Source organism: Buceros rhinoceros, unplaced genomic scaffold (genome assembly GCF_000710305.1).
Source record: "Buceros rhinoceros silvestris isolate BGI_N320 unplaced genomic scaffold, ASM71030v1 scaffold15236, whole genome shotgun sequence".
NCBI lineage: Eukaryota > Metazoa > Chordata > Aves > Bucerotiformes > Bucerotidae > Buceros > Buceros rhinoceros.
This window is the reverse complement of record NW_010419437.1, coordinates 1-16,670: the sequence shown is the minus strand read 5'-3', so window position 1 is coordinate 16,670 and position 16,670 is coordinate 1. Positions and strand designations below refer to the sequence as shown.

The following is a 16,670-nucleotide window of genomic DNA, read 5'->3' as shown; positions in this document are numbered from 1 at the left end:
CACTCTTTCAGATGTGCTGTTGCCTCCTGCCAGGGACAGGATAATGTGCTGGCTGGGTCTCTACCCTGACTCCGCTGTTCTGATTTACTACACGGTTGTAGAGCCCGCAGCACTCTGAGCGTACCTTGTCTCTAGTCATTCTACATTAGTATTAAAACCACCAGCCAACCATAGAAACAATTTCTGTTTCCAGATTTAGCTCTACTGGGTTTCCCAGAGATGGTTTGCCCATACGCACGTTCAGGCTATGGATTGGCATGTGCTGTACGATGCGAGGCTGGATATTTAGGCTGTGTAGCACAGAAACCGTATCTCCCTCCTGTTTGAAAAGCATGGACCTGTGGGTTACGTGCACATTAAGTCCTTCAGTTCCTGTCAATCTTAAAACTTTCCTCCTGGGAAGCCACCTCTACATCTGTTTTCTGGAGAAGTTTTTAAGAGGAGTACCTAATGCAAAGGATCTGACACAATCACCTTGACCTACCCAGCACTTGATCTTGTCTTCTGTACTGTTCAAACATAGCTGCAAGAAAGCCAGCGAGTATTCAGAAATGGTCTTTACAGTCAGATGTGACCTAAGGAAGTCAACCTTATCTCTTCTGTGTTGAATATATTCCTTCCTGACTCCTTTACTTCTTGGATCTCAAGTATTACCAAGGAGATTCACCTGGACCACGAAGCAACACTTTTCAGAGCCTCTTTCTTCTAATATACCAGGCAACCACCAGGAGAATCAAGCAAATCAACAGTCTTCCTACCTTCTCAGAAAGATGACTCCCTCAGTGGCTAGGAGGTGCCAAACTTCAACATCAGTGCCCATACGTCACCTATGCCACCTCTAAGACAGTATAAAGACAGTCTATGTTTGGAGATGAAACACAGGTTTCCTTCACCCTTCTCTCCATTTGGCACTCTCATTCCTATTAGAAATAGTTCATGTACCCAGAAATAACTACTGTGACCTAAACGCATGCCAAGGCATCTCTAACTAGGGCAAGAGTACACAATGCCTGCATTAACTAAACCATGCCATTAAATGAAGGTTCCACAGACACGACTCTGAGCAAAACACTTAGTTCAACAGACCAAGGTTTCTAAAGTAGAAGGTAGTATCAGTCTCCCACCACAGAAATCGCTCTTCAGTGGAAAGCCAAGCTCACAACTCTACGACTGGAAATAGAAAAGTTTTTAAAGAGCCAGGAGGGAGGAAATTTTTCTCTAACTTTCCAAGTGTTGCACTTCTATTTTTATAATTTTTTTTTTAACTTGTACATTTAAAGAAGGGATGGCTTCTTCAAAGCAAAATGCTTGCCCTCAGATATCAGTTTTTTAAGAAGAATGCAATTCTAAAATGTGCGGGCTTGGAACACCTTATTCTGGGAAACTAACTAGTAAGAAAGATCCATCCTGTAATTAAACAAAAAAATCATTTCCTTCAGAATACAGATATAGAAAAAATGTCTGTTGTTAAAGCTACCCAGGAAATCGCTGTGATTATCAGCAGCCGCCCACAGCAGCTCACCTGTACATTATTATCTATTACGCCCAAAGAACACACCCTGTTCACATGTCTGCACGCAGTAAGAGACGTGAATGCTCAGGATTATGAGGACATACTCCTCCTCCAGCCATATTCTGCACTTAAAATTCATCCGGTAAGGGACCCAAAACTTGAACATGGACTTTCTTCCATCATAGATCATCTTTGTGTCCTTCCTAAACTTTTGGTAGTGGCAATGGGATAATATTCCCACATCCTGCAAAAAAAGAGGTGCACTATGTCGGTGTTCCACCGAGCAGGACAGACAGCAGCAAGTGCCTGTAGGGCACCTGATGGGCTAAGGGAGACAGAAGAATCCCGACTCCTGTAGGTAAACTCAAAGCTCTTTTGACCTCTCAAGTATCAGCCTAGGCATGAAACACTTTGCTCACATGCGGCTACCTCCTTCATTTTGTCAGAACTATCCAAGCTCTGCAAGCTTTGTGCACAGGAAGCCAGGTACCAATAATCTTGCTATTCCCTCTACTACTTCTCTGTTCTCCATTAAACAAGAAACAGGCGAAGTCCTAAAACGGCTCCACTTTCCACATAAGCAACGCAGTACGGACATTTGGGGATGCAGGCGCTAAAGCAGAATTCCCAAAGTTTTGTCCATAGTTGATCACAGAGACACAACAGAATAGCAGGTGTAATAAAATTAACTCCAGTATAACACTAAAGAGTCTCAGTTAAAACACCTCTGCTTTATACACTACAGCAGCCTCATGCCTTGTACACCCATAGGCCCTGTTTTGGGAACTGCTGTCCTAAGGCAGAGCGAGGCAGTTCACAGGGCTCATCCTGCGTAACAGAAACGCTCAGGAATTTCACTAGGTAACCGCAGAAATGCACTGAGATAGCAAGATAGCCTGCATGACACGAAATGCTATCATTGTCCCAGATCTCAACACCATACCGCCCAGTCTTTACGTCACCTCTGTCGGAGAACTACCCGACAAAACCCACACACCAATTCAAGTTCCGGAAGATTACACTGCAGTTGTTATTGATGCCACAGTTTGACCACACCACAAAGGCAGGTCCAGAAACAAAGAAGACCTGGTTCTGATCACACAGGGTTAATATCCCACAAAGGGTTTTACGCATGGATGGATGCAAGGCCAGCTCAGTAGGTCAATAACTCTCACAGCAGCAAAGTTAATAAGCTCTCTAGAGACCGGAGCTGACTCTATGCAGTTCACTCGGATACCGCGACACCATGCAGCTAGCGCCAGAAGCACTGGGGGCAGCAAAGCATAAAAGCACGACTAGGTCTACAACAGCCAGCTTTGGCTCAGGCAGACCTGAGCCGGGTCCCACGCAGCACCACTACGACTCGCAGGGTTCCCAAACAGCGCAGTTCCTACGTGGCTGTGCAGTCTCAGGCATACCTGTGCTTGCTGCATCACCAAAGGAAAGAGTTAAGAGCTAGGTGCTTCCTCTTCCTACTAATCCCCCAGGCTGCTCTCCTGGGAGTGAGCTGCAGTCCTGGCTTAAGTGATGCCTATCTTTAATTGAAAAAGAAGCAATCTGGAACAGGGGAAAAAACCCAGCTCCTGACTGACCTAGTTTGATGAAGTCACAGTGAACTGCACAGAACTGGAAGTTGGATAACTTGCTTCATGCCATGTTCCCCTCTCTTAATCATGTACTCCTCACCACCTACTTCAGGCCAGAGCTGCTGTCCATCGACCCTTTCGTGTGCCACTAATTCACTAACACAGCAAAACAGGAAGTCAGTAAAAAAACAGGCTGTTTTCTTTCAGTGGCCTAAACAGTTCACTGAAGGACATGATAATTGTCCAGTTGAGAACACAGGCAGAGGAATGCGGAGAAGAGAGCCTTTGGCCACTACTTCAACTCAGCTGCCCACATAACCACAGCCTAACGCTTCTTCATTGGCAAAACCCAGTTAAAAGGTTCCTGCCCACAAACAGTCTGTGGTTTAGGGAACTACATTTTCAACATGGATCACATGCCTGTTAAATTTCAGAGTAATTCCCCAAAGAGCTGCAGTTGTAAGTAGACAGAAGTAACAGAAAATTCTTCTATCTGGTTTTACATGAAAGCAATGATTCCTGTGGAACCACAGCCGTAGACCCCAACACCGCGGGCGTTCCTACTGCACCAACAGGGGCATCACGCGCTGCCAATCTCAGCACAACAAACTGCCTTGGTCCTTGGGTAACAACAGTCCCAAGCCAACGAAAACATAGGTTTCCCTGGTGTAAATTCAGAGATGGACTGGCTACGACTTGTACTAAGTAGCAACAAGAACATTCTGGAGAAAATGGTGAAACTTGAAGGAAAGGCTGCCTGCTGTTTGTGTTATATTTAAAGTTAAACATGAAAGTTAAAGCTTGAAAATCTGCGCCAGTATCTCTTTCGCAAACACGTTTTGAAATCTCTTTGAATTTTAATATAGGGTAACATTTATATATCTTTGTATGATTAACCTGTTAAGCAGCCGTAGTGAAACACCATTTAAAAATAACAAACCCTCTATTTGAGAGGCAAAAATGAAGAACTTATCTGAGAAAGCCTGAGAGGGCACACAGCTGGGGAGAGGTGTGTACACAGGAAAACTGAGGCTCTCATTTTTTGATCACTAATGATGAAGCCTACTGCTCACAGAGTTCTCTCACTCCTGCAACAGCTGAGAACACATCACTGTTCTGGAAAAACATTTTCAAAACCTTTGAAAAATCTTGCAGCAGCAACATCATGTACCAAACCACCCTCAGTAAGCTCTGCACTGGATGAACACATGAAGATGTCCCTTCAGCTAATCTCTCAAGAGGCGGCAGCAGCAGCAGCCCCAACCCGTGCTGGTGGATTGTAAAGCCACAAGAAAGCATTTGGTAGCTCAGGAACTCAGGTGACAGGCCAGATCTAGGCAATGGGTTCACTACCAGCTAAATCACACTGACATAAGCTAATAGCTGAAAAAATGTATGCAACATGGAAAAGCCATCCCTCTTCAAGCCACTATCATTTCCATACCCTTAGAGGAAGGACTCGTGTCTCTATTCTAGTCACACTCTCTGCCCAGACAAGAGACATGGCCTGGTTTAATGCTGTTGTAAAAGACAGAAAGTCTCCAAGTTCTAGCCACACCTCTCCCAGCTGTGAGGAAGAGAGACAGGTAGGACACTGTGAGCCAGCTGGCCCTTTATCACAAAAGAGAGATGGGCATTAGCAGATCAGGATGCTTCTCATACCTGCATCCCAGTTATACTGGACCTTCTCTCAACAGGTCATGGGACAGGGTAGGACACAGAGACCACGTGACCACGGTAAAAAGGGAAGAGTTATCTGGATTCTTAGTTTAGCAACAAAAAAGGGCAATATCCCTCTAGAGGATACTCTGGGTTTTACCCGTCTTACTCTTGTTCTTGTTCTCCATTGCAGTGAGCAAAACGCGACTACCCCAGACTCCATAGCCTGCCCTCGAACACTTGTCGCTCAGAGCTCAAGGGAATGCTGCTACAGCCAGCCCCCAGCTGACCATGCAGTACTAGGGTCTGACAAGTCTTTTTGACGCCCTGTTTACTGGGATAAATACATCTAGTGAATTTGCAGCGGAAATTCTCTCACCAGAGCAGCAGTCCAAATGCCATCAAGTCTGTTACTTACTGTTAAAAAATTCCTCATAGTCAGTTTTCTCCACACAGCACGTGTACATGCGCAGAGCCGCTACTTTAATTTTCTGAAGGAAAAGAAAAGACAATACTTAAAGTATTCATCATGAGAGCTAGTGAACACTGCTGGTTTTGCTAAATACATACACTATCATTTTCTGAAAATACTTCTTTTGAGAATCACAGTCGCTTGAGATTTTTGGGAGCATATTAAACTGCTGTATCTCCCAGGAAGGACACAAGTATTTCCCTTGAGGCAAAAACATTAAATGGCTTCTTGAATAATCTTTCAAATGTAGTTTAATATAATAATGTAATTACAGAAAAATAAATGAAATTACTTTCCTTACAGAGACAAGATGCCAATTTACAATTCTGGTTTCCCCCAATACCACTCAAATATTTTGTATATTGAAGTTTATAATAGTTTAGTTAAGTTTATAGTTAAGTTTATAATATTAAAGAAGTGACATACCAGACATGCCCTAAAAATATCTTTTTTTCCTACAAAAATGAAAATTGACCAACTAATTTTTCACAAGTGAGAAAGGAATCCCAAAAGATGAATGACATGAAGTACTTTGACACTTCTAGCTTTGTTCTTGGCCTGGCATTGCACCAGAAACACCTTCAGTGCATCACCTACAAAGATACATGTGCTGAAGATTCCAAGAGCACAATAACTGATAGCAAAGATCTCGGGTTTGCTTTGGTTGGTTGTTTTTTTTCTTTTTTTTTAATTTTATTTTCAGTGACATATACTGGGGATCATCTCAGTGCTCACTATACTACAGAGAAGAGCACAAAGCCTGTCAAATGGCACTTCAAATTACCAAAGTAATTATTTGTGTCTCCTCCAACCAGAGGAAAAATAAGGAAGTTGCAACTGATCTTCTACTGTGGAAGCACAGGAGACAGTATTTTTCTTATTCAATAATTGCAGGCTTCTGTCAAAAATCAAGTAAACATATAAACTACATGCAGTAAAATAATTTACACTGCTTACTGGTGTTCTGAAGGTTTCCTTTTTAAAGGAAACGCTGCCTGGCCTGGGAGTAGAGATCTTCCTGGTGAAAGCCACTGCCCTAGACCAGGCATTACTAGACATTAAAAACATACTGTAAAGAACAGTCCCTGCAATCCAGCTGTTACATGAGGCAAGTCACACAGGGAAAACTGGTGAAATTGAATCATGGAAGTTTTAGGGTGTAGAAGAGATGTGGGGGAAGGGAGAAGAAAATGGAAAAAAGCAGAGGAATATTAAGAAACTTCCATAAGATCTCAGAGAGAGCACTGGCAAGGCCAGAAATGAACTTGGGTCTCTTGGGCCCTCACCACAAAATAACTCTTTCCAAACCCAAGTTCCCCAGCCAAAAGCAGGCAGTAAAGAGTAGCAATTAAGGAGAACTCTGAATCCACACCTAGAGCTAACAAGAATCTTTATTACAACAATATGTACACAAGCACATGGGGGAGAAACTACTCTCTCATGAGGTTTAGCCTCACCTGATTAAAAGCAACTGATGTTAACCAAAACACCTAACCCTCTTAAGCGTCAGTTATCTCTTCTCTGTATTGTCTTTCTGAGGAGCGAGATACAATCAGCAAGTTTCAGAGCAGTCTCAGAGGAGGTCCACGCCTTACAGATACTGTCTTCATACTCTGTCCCAACAGAGAGCAAAGAAATTATGAATTTAACTTTGCCTCTCCCCTTCGGCATGAGGAATGAAGGTGTGTCTCTTACAGAACTGCTCTCGTTTAGTCAATGTTAATAACTGCTTTGTGAAAGACTATTTAAAAAATGCAAAAAAGGGAGACCTATTTGTGACTCCGCCCTCGTCAGCCACTACTGAACAGCAACTCCAACAGCAAACATAACGTATCTCACTACTGTCCGCTTGGGAGACCCTCCTGTCACAGAGACACAGAACACTGACAGAGATTCAGAGGGGGGCAACAAAATCAAAACATGAAAGAGCCTCAATAACAGAAACAAGCCAAGCTAAGTCTCCTCAGTCCAGAGAATGACTAAAATGTTATAGAACAGACGAGTCTATAAAATCATCAGTGGAAGGCAGAATGTGAACGTACGCTCCAAGGAAAGAATAATCACCATTTTTTTTAAACTACAAAATTAAAAGGCGCCAACTGAAAACCACTACTTTTTCCCCAGCGGGCTCTCAAGCTATGGAACTCCCTGATATTGAATATTATGCAAGCTACAGACTTCCAAGAGTTTGAAGAGCAACTGGGCAAATTTAGAGAAGAAAAATCCATCAATAGATATTACAGAAAAATGCCTAGTTTCATGCAGGAAGTCCTGAAACAGACAACGGCTGTCCGCTGGAGGAGCGCACGAGGTAAGTGTCATAATGTGCTCTTCCTGTAGTTAGAATCTTTCTAGATAATTGTGATTGGTCATTATTAGAAACAAAAATAAGATATCTGAAGAAATTCAAGAAGGTTTAAGACTCTACAGACCAAATACAATATTCCTGCTTACGACAATGATGGCAACGCACAGATCAAGGGAGGTTGAAGCTATAGATTATTATTCCTCGTACCACAAAACAGGAATTTACATGAGTAACAGTTAGAACTTTTCCATTAAGTACTGCCCCATTATAAGAAACTAACAAGTGTGGGGTTTTTCTGCTTGCTTTTTAGAACTCTGAAAGTATCAAACAACCACAAGAATTATTAAATTAATGCTTTACCCATCTGCTATACTTCAGTGGTCCCGTGAAACCCATTGCTTCTATGATTCTTGTGAAAGCACCCACTTTCTCTTCAGATGGCTGCAAGGAATCTTTGGCAGAAAGCTGCTGTAAAATTGAAATATCACATACATCAGTCTTAGAAATTAAATCTGGCAAATCATTTCAGTTAGAAAAGCTACAAGTTTAATAGAGAATTTTAGGGGGTTTGTTTACTTTTTTTTGTTCAACAAAACAAATACATATTTAGATCTTCTCTGCAAAATAGTACCCTTTTTTTTCCCTACATGACATTCGTCTGTTTACAAATGGAAACACTGCGTAAACGTTTTGATAAAAGCATCCCACTGGAGGCTCAGACTCAAACAGTCTGTACTGAAACTTTCCAAAATACAGCGCACATTCTAGATTCCCATATTCTTTTTATATGTGTCTCTACTTGGGCTTAAATCTCCTGCAGAAAAAATGCACAAACAAATCACAGCAACAGTAAATCAAGCTAACCTTTCACATTCCCTCTCTTACTCTCACAGGCGCATGGCTCGCTACAGTAATTCTACACTGTACAAACCAAACAGCTCCATCTTAACACTACTGAAGCTACAAAACCCACCGTCCTTACTGAAAAGCTCCCCCAGATTGTTCTTTCCAATACAGTTCATCTTAACGGTAACTGCAGAAAATCTAGATCAGGAAAGTATATAGTCCCCAATGATATGCAGTTTCTGGAAACATGAAGATAAATGTTCTCTTCCAGGTTCAGTACACACCTTAAATAACTTTGGACAGCTAAGAAATCTTTGTGGCATTCTGCCTCTAAGCGTCCTGGCAGTAGCAATCAGCCATCAGTAATTACCATTTGTACTCCAGCAAATAATTTCTAATGAATTAAGAATGCATTATAAACATTTTGTTATCAAGAAATTACTTTTAAACCATCTAACCAAAATTTAATGCATGTGAATCTCCTACATACGCTTGAGGAACTCAGCTGAGAGCCATTACAATCTGAGAAAGTTTCCTGACCAAAAAAATGTTAAATTGCTTCAAGTAGTTCGAATTTCACCCTAAACACTTCCTTCCAAGGCATGAACATACAAAGAAAAGAATTTTGTTAGTAGGAAGGCAATTCAGCAACGTGAGGACTGCCGTCCATGGCCAGAACAGACCGGGACGTCATACGAGAAAATTACGCACGTGTTCATTTTTGGCACCTACAACTGGATGCACCTTCAGCACCCCAGTGTTTAACATCTCTAACAGAGAGTTGTGGTACATGATTTTCACAGTTTAGTTATGTAGAAAAATAATTTCCTTGTTCCTGCTTTAAATCCAACCTTGCCATTTCACTGGATGCTCCAAATTTTCCTATGAGAAACTGCAAACAACCAATTCCTATCTCCTTGTTCAGTATCTTTTATGGCCAGAATCATACATCTGCCCATCAGTTTAGATGCCCATACATCTACTCGCTAGTTTAGAAGTGTCCTAAAATAGCCTCCTCTTATACTGAAGGCTCTTCCCATTTCTGATCATTCTGGCTGTATTCTCTACAGCTTTTGAAATGGCATGAATGATAAATAAATACATATTAAATATCAGACACATCCTGCACATTGCTATACTTAATTAAAAACCGTAGAAGTGACTAAAATTGTAGCTTTGAGACATAATCAATCCCTACGTACATCTACACACAAGCTTTAGCGTTTGAGATTAAATACTTTGCGCTTGTGTACTATCCACAGGTGGCTATTAAAGTCGTGAACCCGTCATGCCTCGCATTCAGGTAAATAGGAAGACACACGCTCTGTGCCCTTTTAGAATCTAAGAGTCACCCGGTAAGACAGGACCTCCTTTAATACTCACATCCTTGCTTTCAACGTTGGCCATTAATCTGTTCACCGAGTCTCCTATTACCATCCAAAACAAAGACAGTTCCCACCCTCTGCCACGTGGAACGGACCCAGCTTTTTCTTCAAGATTATTCCATGCAATACCCTTCTCTACACCGAAAATCACACCTAGCCATGTATAAGGTAACTCCACAAGCTCCGCTCCAGTCAGGCAATAACAGGATATACCCAATGCAGAACTTGTGTCCCAGTAACTGCTGCCGCACTAAACTCACAAAAATCATCGCTCATCACCTCCACAGGAATTAAAATCATACTAAACCCCTAGTGAATCTAGGCAGACTGACTTTACTACATGCCTCTCATCTACAAATGGTTCTGAAGTCTCCCTCGGTATCAGTTTTTCCTTATGCTAAAGAAGTTAAAACCTAAAATTATCTTGCTTCGACTGCTGTTAACTCATCACCCAAAAAATGACTGAGGGCAAAACAGTCTTCTCCAAGAAATGGCATGATTCTCGCTTCTTTCTTCTGCAAGTCTGCCTGAAGCGGCTCAGGAGATGGAGAGGGGATTTAAGCAGTCAGTGTTTGGTTCAGCCTATGGATAAAGGTATGCAGTTCACCCTGACAATGCCACGACTGCAGCCAAATGCAATCAAACAGTCCTGTAAGTGTTTATAAAACCAGAGGAAACTTCAAAAACATGTTTTATAGTTCACTCAAAACTAGCTCATCAAGACACTGAAAGGGACTGAAGTCCACCTCAGGCTGACTTTCCTGCTCTATACCTGAAATTCAGTGGTTGAAGTGAATAATCCTTTTAATTTTGACACCAAATATAAAAATAGAACAACTGGAGCTCACCATTAATTCTAAACCACCTTCCCACCAGGAGTGCACAGTCAAGTTCACATTTCAAAGATGAGTGAGTACTTCTCCACTCAAAACAGTAAGACTGCAGTCCAAAAACCAACCTCAGACCTTACCCACACTGTTGTAAACTGCCTCCTCTCTGGTCACAAATCCTGCCTGGCTCCTTACACCAAGGCTATTTTAACCATGAGATTCCCTGATTCACCTTTTGACCTTTGTCCCCCTCCCCAGCCCTTTCCAATACATCAGAAGCAAGCCCCTGAACCCTGCTCTGAAGATCTTCCTGCCACTCCTTGTCTTCCATTGTTCTCCCAGGTCTCCTCTGCCAATGACGCTTGTACAGGAGTAAGGGGGTGGCGCACACAGGAACCAGGGGTATGCACGGCGTTTGAGAGCCTGGATTCTACTCTTAGCTCTGGCCACGGTAAATTGTGCAAGTCATTTTGTATGCTTCAGTCTCTCTGTCTGCAAAATGTTTGGTTTACCTCACCAGCTGAAAGACACTGAAAGAATTAACTAAAAAAAAGGAAAACCTCCAGTTAAGAACTAGATGCAAACAGCAGCCAGGGGTTTGTGCCTTCCACACATATCCTTGTTTTCCTTCATTTCTCCTATCCATGTCAAAACACTCCATTTAAAATACTTCTTCGTATTTACCTCTAGCTCTACACCAGCAAAATACACAATTAGACAGACAGCAAACTGGGATCGTTGCTTCTAGGCAAATTTAACCCATCAATCCTTAACTTTCTTTTTCCTTCTGTCCTCTCATTTCTCACGCATACGTTTAATTTTGCCATTTTCTTCACACTGCATTAACAAGAGCAGCAGCAGAGTTCTTCTTAGTTGAGAAATGCTGACTTCCTTGGATTAAGTATTAAACTAATCTTACAGAGATGATCTATGCTCCAAAAAGCTTCTGTTCCAAGACAGAAGACAATAAATGTAAGTGGAGAGAGCACAAATTTACAAAATAGTAGATATAAACAGTAAATAAATTAGCCATTATTAGTAGATTGCCTAAACATTTTCAGTGTTTAGCAGCTAGCAAGGCTGTTGTTACACATTATTCCCAAGCCAAAAAATCAGGAAATCACTTGTCACTTCTAGTGTGTAAGAACCAACTCCTGTGTTTCCCTTTCTAAAGGAAAGAAAGGAACATCTGCCTCCACCCCAATAACTGCTCTCCTTAACTTAGTTTCCTTCTTCATTGGAAAGAATCTCCCTGGCTTATCACTGCACCTTCACCCCAGATGGCCCAACTGTAACTGTAACTGTAACTGCCCTTCCCCTGTCAGCATTTCTTTTTCTGGAAAGGAACAGAAAGCAATTCTCAAATTATTAGACCCATTCTTCATGCCATACAAAAACATTTTCTATAGAAGTCGAATCATCTCCTACATGTTTTGAAAAGTGTTATGCTACCTGTACAATCCCTAGCACAATGTGCCCTCCGACAATAAAAATACCAAACTCTTCTAACCTTATTTGTATTGTAAAACGATCTGTTTTGCTGTGTAATGGCTCCACTGGCTTGAACCAATTCTCCACAAGATTTCGACCGTTGAAACTGGCCAGCCTCGCGTCTCTAGTAAAAATGATAAAAGAAAAGAAAAAGATAAAGTGAGACCATTGACTAATGAACCTTAACTTTACTTCAGTTATTCTTAGTTTGCTTCCGATTCGATTACGATTCAGTCTAATCCTGAAAAACTTTCTTTCACAAAATGCACAGATTTATTATCATAACTGTTACACACAGAATGGTTGTCCACACTTAATGCTCCGCACCACACATGTTCAATAGTTCTGTAAAGGTGCTGATGGAATGGACTGGCGGAACACTCCACTATCAAAAACCACAGACCATCTGCTTTGATCTTCTCACACACTACTTCTAACTGTGGGTTTTGTCTCCTAAGAAAGAATAATTATTTTTCCTGGCCTTGCAGAGAAACCGAGTTTATGCGATTTTTATCTATAACTTCATAGTCCATTCAATTGTTTTTGTGGCCAGGACTTGAGAAACACAAATTACGCTATCTCTGCAACCACTATAAACGCACAGCACATGGTTTGTATTACAGAGCTCCGCACAACAAAGAAAACTAGAGGGAGTGGGATCTCCGTGAAGCTGCACGCTGTACAGAACACCTACCACAGACCGCCAGCACACCCAGATGAACAGTAACTTGTTCATGAACAAATTCAAAGCAAATACGCTCATTTGTTCAGAGCAGTCATCCCCAGAAGTCTAGTGAATCTGCTGGTGGCTCACAGTAAGCCCAACTTTATCAATCAACTTCACAACTGCTCATTTCCCTCTCGACTCTCAACACCGTACGCTAACTGACAGGGACTGGTCCAATCATAGTATGGCTGCGTCACAAAAATCACAGGCAATTTTCCCAGGACTGGAAGGTCTTATCTGAGAAAGACATCCAAGCCGAGGAGCTTACAGGTAAGTTTCTAATTCTGTAAGTCATGGCTCTATGAAACAAGTTGTAATATACATAAGAAGAGGCTTACTCTCCCCTCATTTTATTGTATGCAAGAAGGAAACACTAAGAGATATATACTCTAATTCTGTTCACGTGTTTCCATTTTCTATACATTTTTCACCCCTTTACTATTATGTGCTATAACATGATGTTCTCATTATTTTCCCACGGCCAGACACAATCTGACACTATGGACCCTACTACAGAACTGGAATCAAAGCTGCACAGCAGCGCTTTCCACTGAAAGACCATCCCGCAGTGCTGGGCTGTGCCAGGTAAACTTACTATCAGTACCAGAAATCCAGGCTGCTGCAGGGCGGAAACGTTCTGTAAAATGAACTGCTGGAGACTCCTTGCAATAGAGACTAGCTGCTTTGGGAAAATGACACCTACATTTGGACTTCTGCATTTAACGTATTCAAGATTTGAGTGTAATGAAGAGTGGGAGCTCACCTTTTAGCAGAAGGAAGCTTTTAAGTTGCCTTGATATTCCAGCAATACACAGCCAGTGAAGACATCGCTTTTGAAAGTGTCTTTATTTTTAAATCATTAGTTTTTCTTACTAACGTAAACTTATCCCACTTCTTACACAGCTTAACATACTGTGATATCCTACCTGGAAAACACCACAGAGCATCCGTCTACACTGGCCTTGGCCTGTGGTTGTCTGTAACAATCGGCTGCATGCTGCTACCCACTGAGTTGCTCCAGTCTGGCAGCTCTGGAACAGAGAGACAAGCAATGAAGAAAAGGACCCCAACACTCAGCAACAGCTCCGCTGCTCTCCTGCTGCCACACATTTTCTACCTTCACAACAAATCGAAATGCTTAAGAAGCACTCTTCAACTGATGGAGTGATTTCTGAAGAGCCCTCATCCAATGCTTATGCATCTTTATCTTGCCTGACTTGGGCACAGCTAGAAAGGTTAGTATTTCAAAAGTATATATTGTCCCAATATATTTCAGTGAAGATAATTATTTTCTGGAATGCAAATATCAGTTAATATTGAACACAGGCGGGGGCGGGGGGTTGCCTGCACTTTCTTTGCAACTTTCATTTTCTGCAAGATTCAAGTTAGTACAATATTGGACTCCTTCAAACATATTCTACAGTAACACTGGAAATAACATACATATTATAATATGTATATGTAATATACATATGTACATATATGTATAAATAATATGGCTTTTTCTGATAAAAATATATACATTTTCAATCAGCCACGAAGATCATTAAGAGATTGAAGCATCCAACATATAAGGAGAGGTTTAGCTTTGAGAAGAGACAACTCCTGATGGGGTGGTCAGTCACACTCTTAGTGGTGCCCAGTGAAGGGACAACTATGAGACCAGCAGATCTGTCCAAAGATTAGGAGGAACAGACACAAAACCGACTTGAGCTCCAGGACCCGCACAGCCACGGCTGTCCCTCAGATGCCACGAACCGCCTCAGGCTGTTCTTCAGGGCCACATTGGAAATCCATTAGGGGAATGGATCCAGGTTTCTAAAAACTACAAGGGGTGAGACACACTACCACAGCAAATGGATTATTTAACAGTCACTAGTACTACACCTCCCCACTTGTACTGTAGCAAGACTACTTAGTTTCTGCTCCTTCTCCATAGTCACTACCCTGCAAGTTAAATTAGGAAAATTATATACTTCTACTCTAAAAGACATTTCAGATGAGAACACAAAGTACTTCTTGAGGTAAACAGTAGTAAGAAAAAAAGCTCACCATTTTTAACCAATAATTACCACAAGATTCTAAGGCATCTAACAGTATTTTTTGAGGCTTTTTCGTTGTAATAAGAAGGAAAACGCGCCTAGGTTGTGATATGTCTTACAGCCTGAATACACTGAGGTTTAGATCTGCTGAAAAGCATTAGTGCAACAAAACTTGACAAGCGACATAAAATAAGCATATGCACACTTAAAAGGTGAGATGTGATAAAACAACGAAGTAACAAAGCCAACAGCAGAAAACAACAGAGCAACAGAAATGGAACACGATGAGCTAAGGAATCCTCTCTCTGCAGAACTAAACCTTCTTTACAAATTACAAGTGCTACTTTTTCTTCACTATTTGGCTGAAAGAAAAGGTACCAAACATAAACTGAACAGAATTACTCAGGAATCATCTGCAGACAGCACGTGCGCTCCTCCTGCAGCGAGCTGCCTTGTCAAGATCCAGATGAAAAAATATCCTTAATGAGGTCTTCTGGAACCTCCTGGCAACCACTGGGAAAGCCCTAGGTATATTCACCAAGACCTCTTCGTAGGTAAAGAACAGCTTTATCATAACAACCGTTATTAACTAGTAGAGCTGAAATGTCTGGACAATAATCAGCACTGCATCATATGCTGTCAGCTTGTGAGAAGGCTTGAAGACAGAAGAAAAAAGATTTTCCTTTCTTATTTTCGGTACACAGAAGACACTGGAAGTTTGAAGACTCATTTTCATACGATCAGGCAACTATCAAAGGCTAAGGCAACAGCAGATGCTGGGAAGTGCCAGGGACCAGCCAAGCCTGAGCTGGAGCATGATGCTGCTGTCAAGTTCCCCACCTCCCAACTGCGTATTCTCACCACTTACTACAGCTCAGGTGCTTCTCTGATTAAAAAGCAAGGCACTTCAAATCACAAAAAATGCCAGCAAGTACCTCTCCTCCCCTCCAGAGAGAGTTTTTTCTGGCCAGGCTGAAAAGTGGAATCAGCATACTTTGCCATACAAATACCAGAAGCAGCTGGGAGAGGAATTGTCCGGGGACAGAGAAGCCTCGGAGACAAGTCCTTCACCTTCCACGAGCAGGTTTTCATTGCAAACCACACCCTGGGGGTACAGCTCCACAGAGAGCTGAACCCAGCTGGTGACTCGCTGCTTTTCTACTACTCGCCTTGCTCCTCTCCTGCCTGGCTTCCGCCTCCCTTTCTGCTAGCGATTGCTTCTTTAATTCTCTGAAACTGCAGGAAACTATTTTACGTAGCCACTACTCTGCTGCTCCAGCATCTGCAGCAGGAACTTCAGCTCACTGTGTGTCAATTGCTCGGTTGCTTGAGCTGAAAGCACAGGGCTCACCAGGGCTGTAAAAACACACCCGGAGACATCAGCTCCAAGAACTTAGTGGATTAATTTCCTGGGTGGGTACCGCCCTCTGATTAAAGGCCTTTCACCTTAAATCTGCCTCCACCTAGGAGCACTGACTCTATTTGTGTTGTGACAGAACATGAGATCCAGGCACAAACTTCCCCTTTCTAGTCTGTATGCTAAAAAGTGGTAGTTTGCTGCAAAGACTGTAAAGGCTAATAGAAAGGGAGAAAAGCACACAAATAATAAGAAGAAAGGAGCTTGTGATTAACAACCCGCTCTCACTCATTCATGGGCACCCACCTCTTCCACTTAAGACAGAAACAGGAATCTTTACACTGTCCTATACTACCAAACACCCCTGAAGTGAGAAGGCAGTCTCCAGGGCCGGCAATCCCCCACCGGGCGGGCACACACCCGCACCGTGCCCGAAGCCACAGACAAGTACCAG

At 42.2% G+C, this 16,670-nt stretch overlaps 1 protein-coding gene across 1 annotated transcript in view; it reads right to left on the bottom strand.

Annotated features, from left to right (window-relative positions):
- LOC104495881 (ubiquinol-cytochrome-c reductase complex assembly factor 1) overlaps positions 1-13,889 on the bottom strand; it is a gene marked incomplete at its 5' end in the record, with an annotated part of 44,030 nt that extends 30,141 nt beyond the window's left edge. The window contains 4 exons of the mRNA XM_010138921.1: positions 5,177-5,249; positions 7,899-8,006; positions 12,110-12,214; positions 13,744-13,889. Coding sequence (XP_010137223.1) covers positions 5,177-5,249; positions 7,899-8,006; positions 12,110-12,214; positions 13,744-13,889 — 432 coding nt within the window. The remainder of the gene's footprint in view (positions 1-5,176; positions 5,250-7,898; positions 8,007-12,109; positions 12,215-13,743) is intronic.
- Between the last annotated feature and the right edge of the window lie 2,781 nt (positions 13,890-16,670).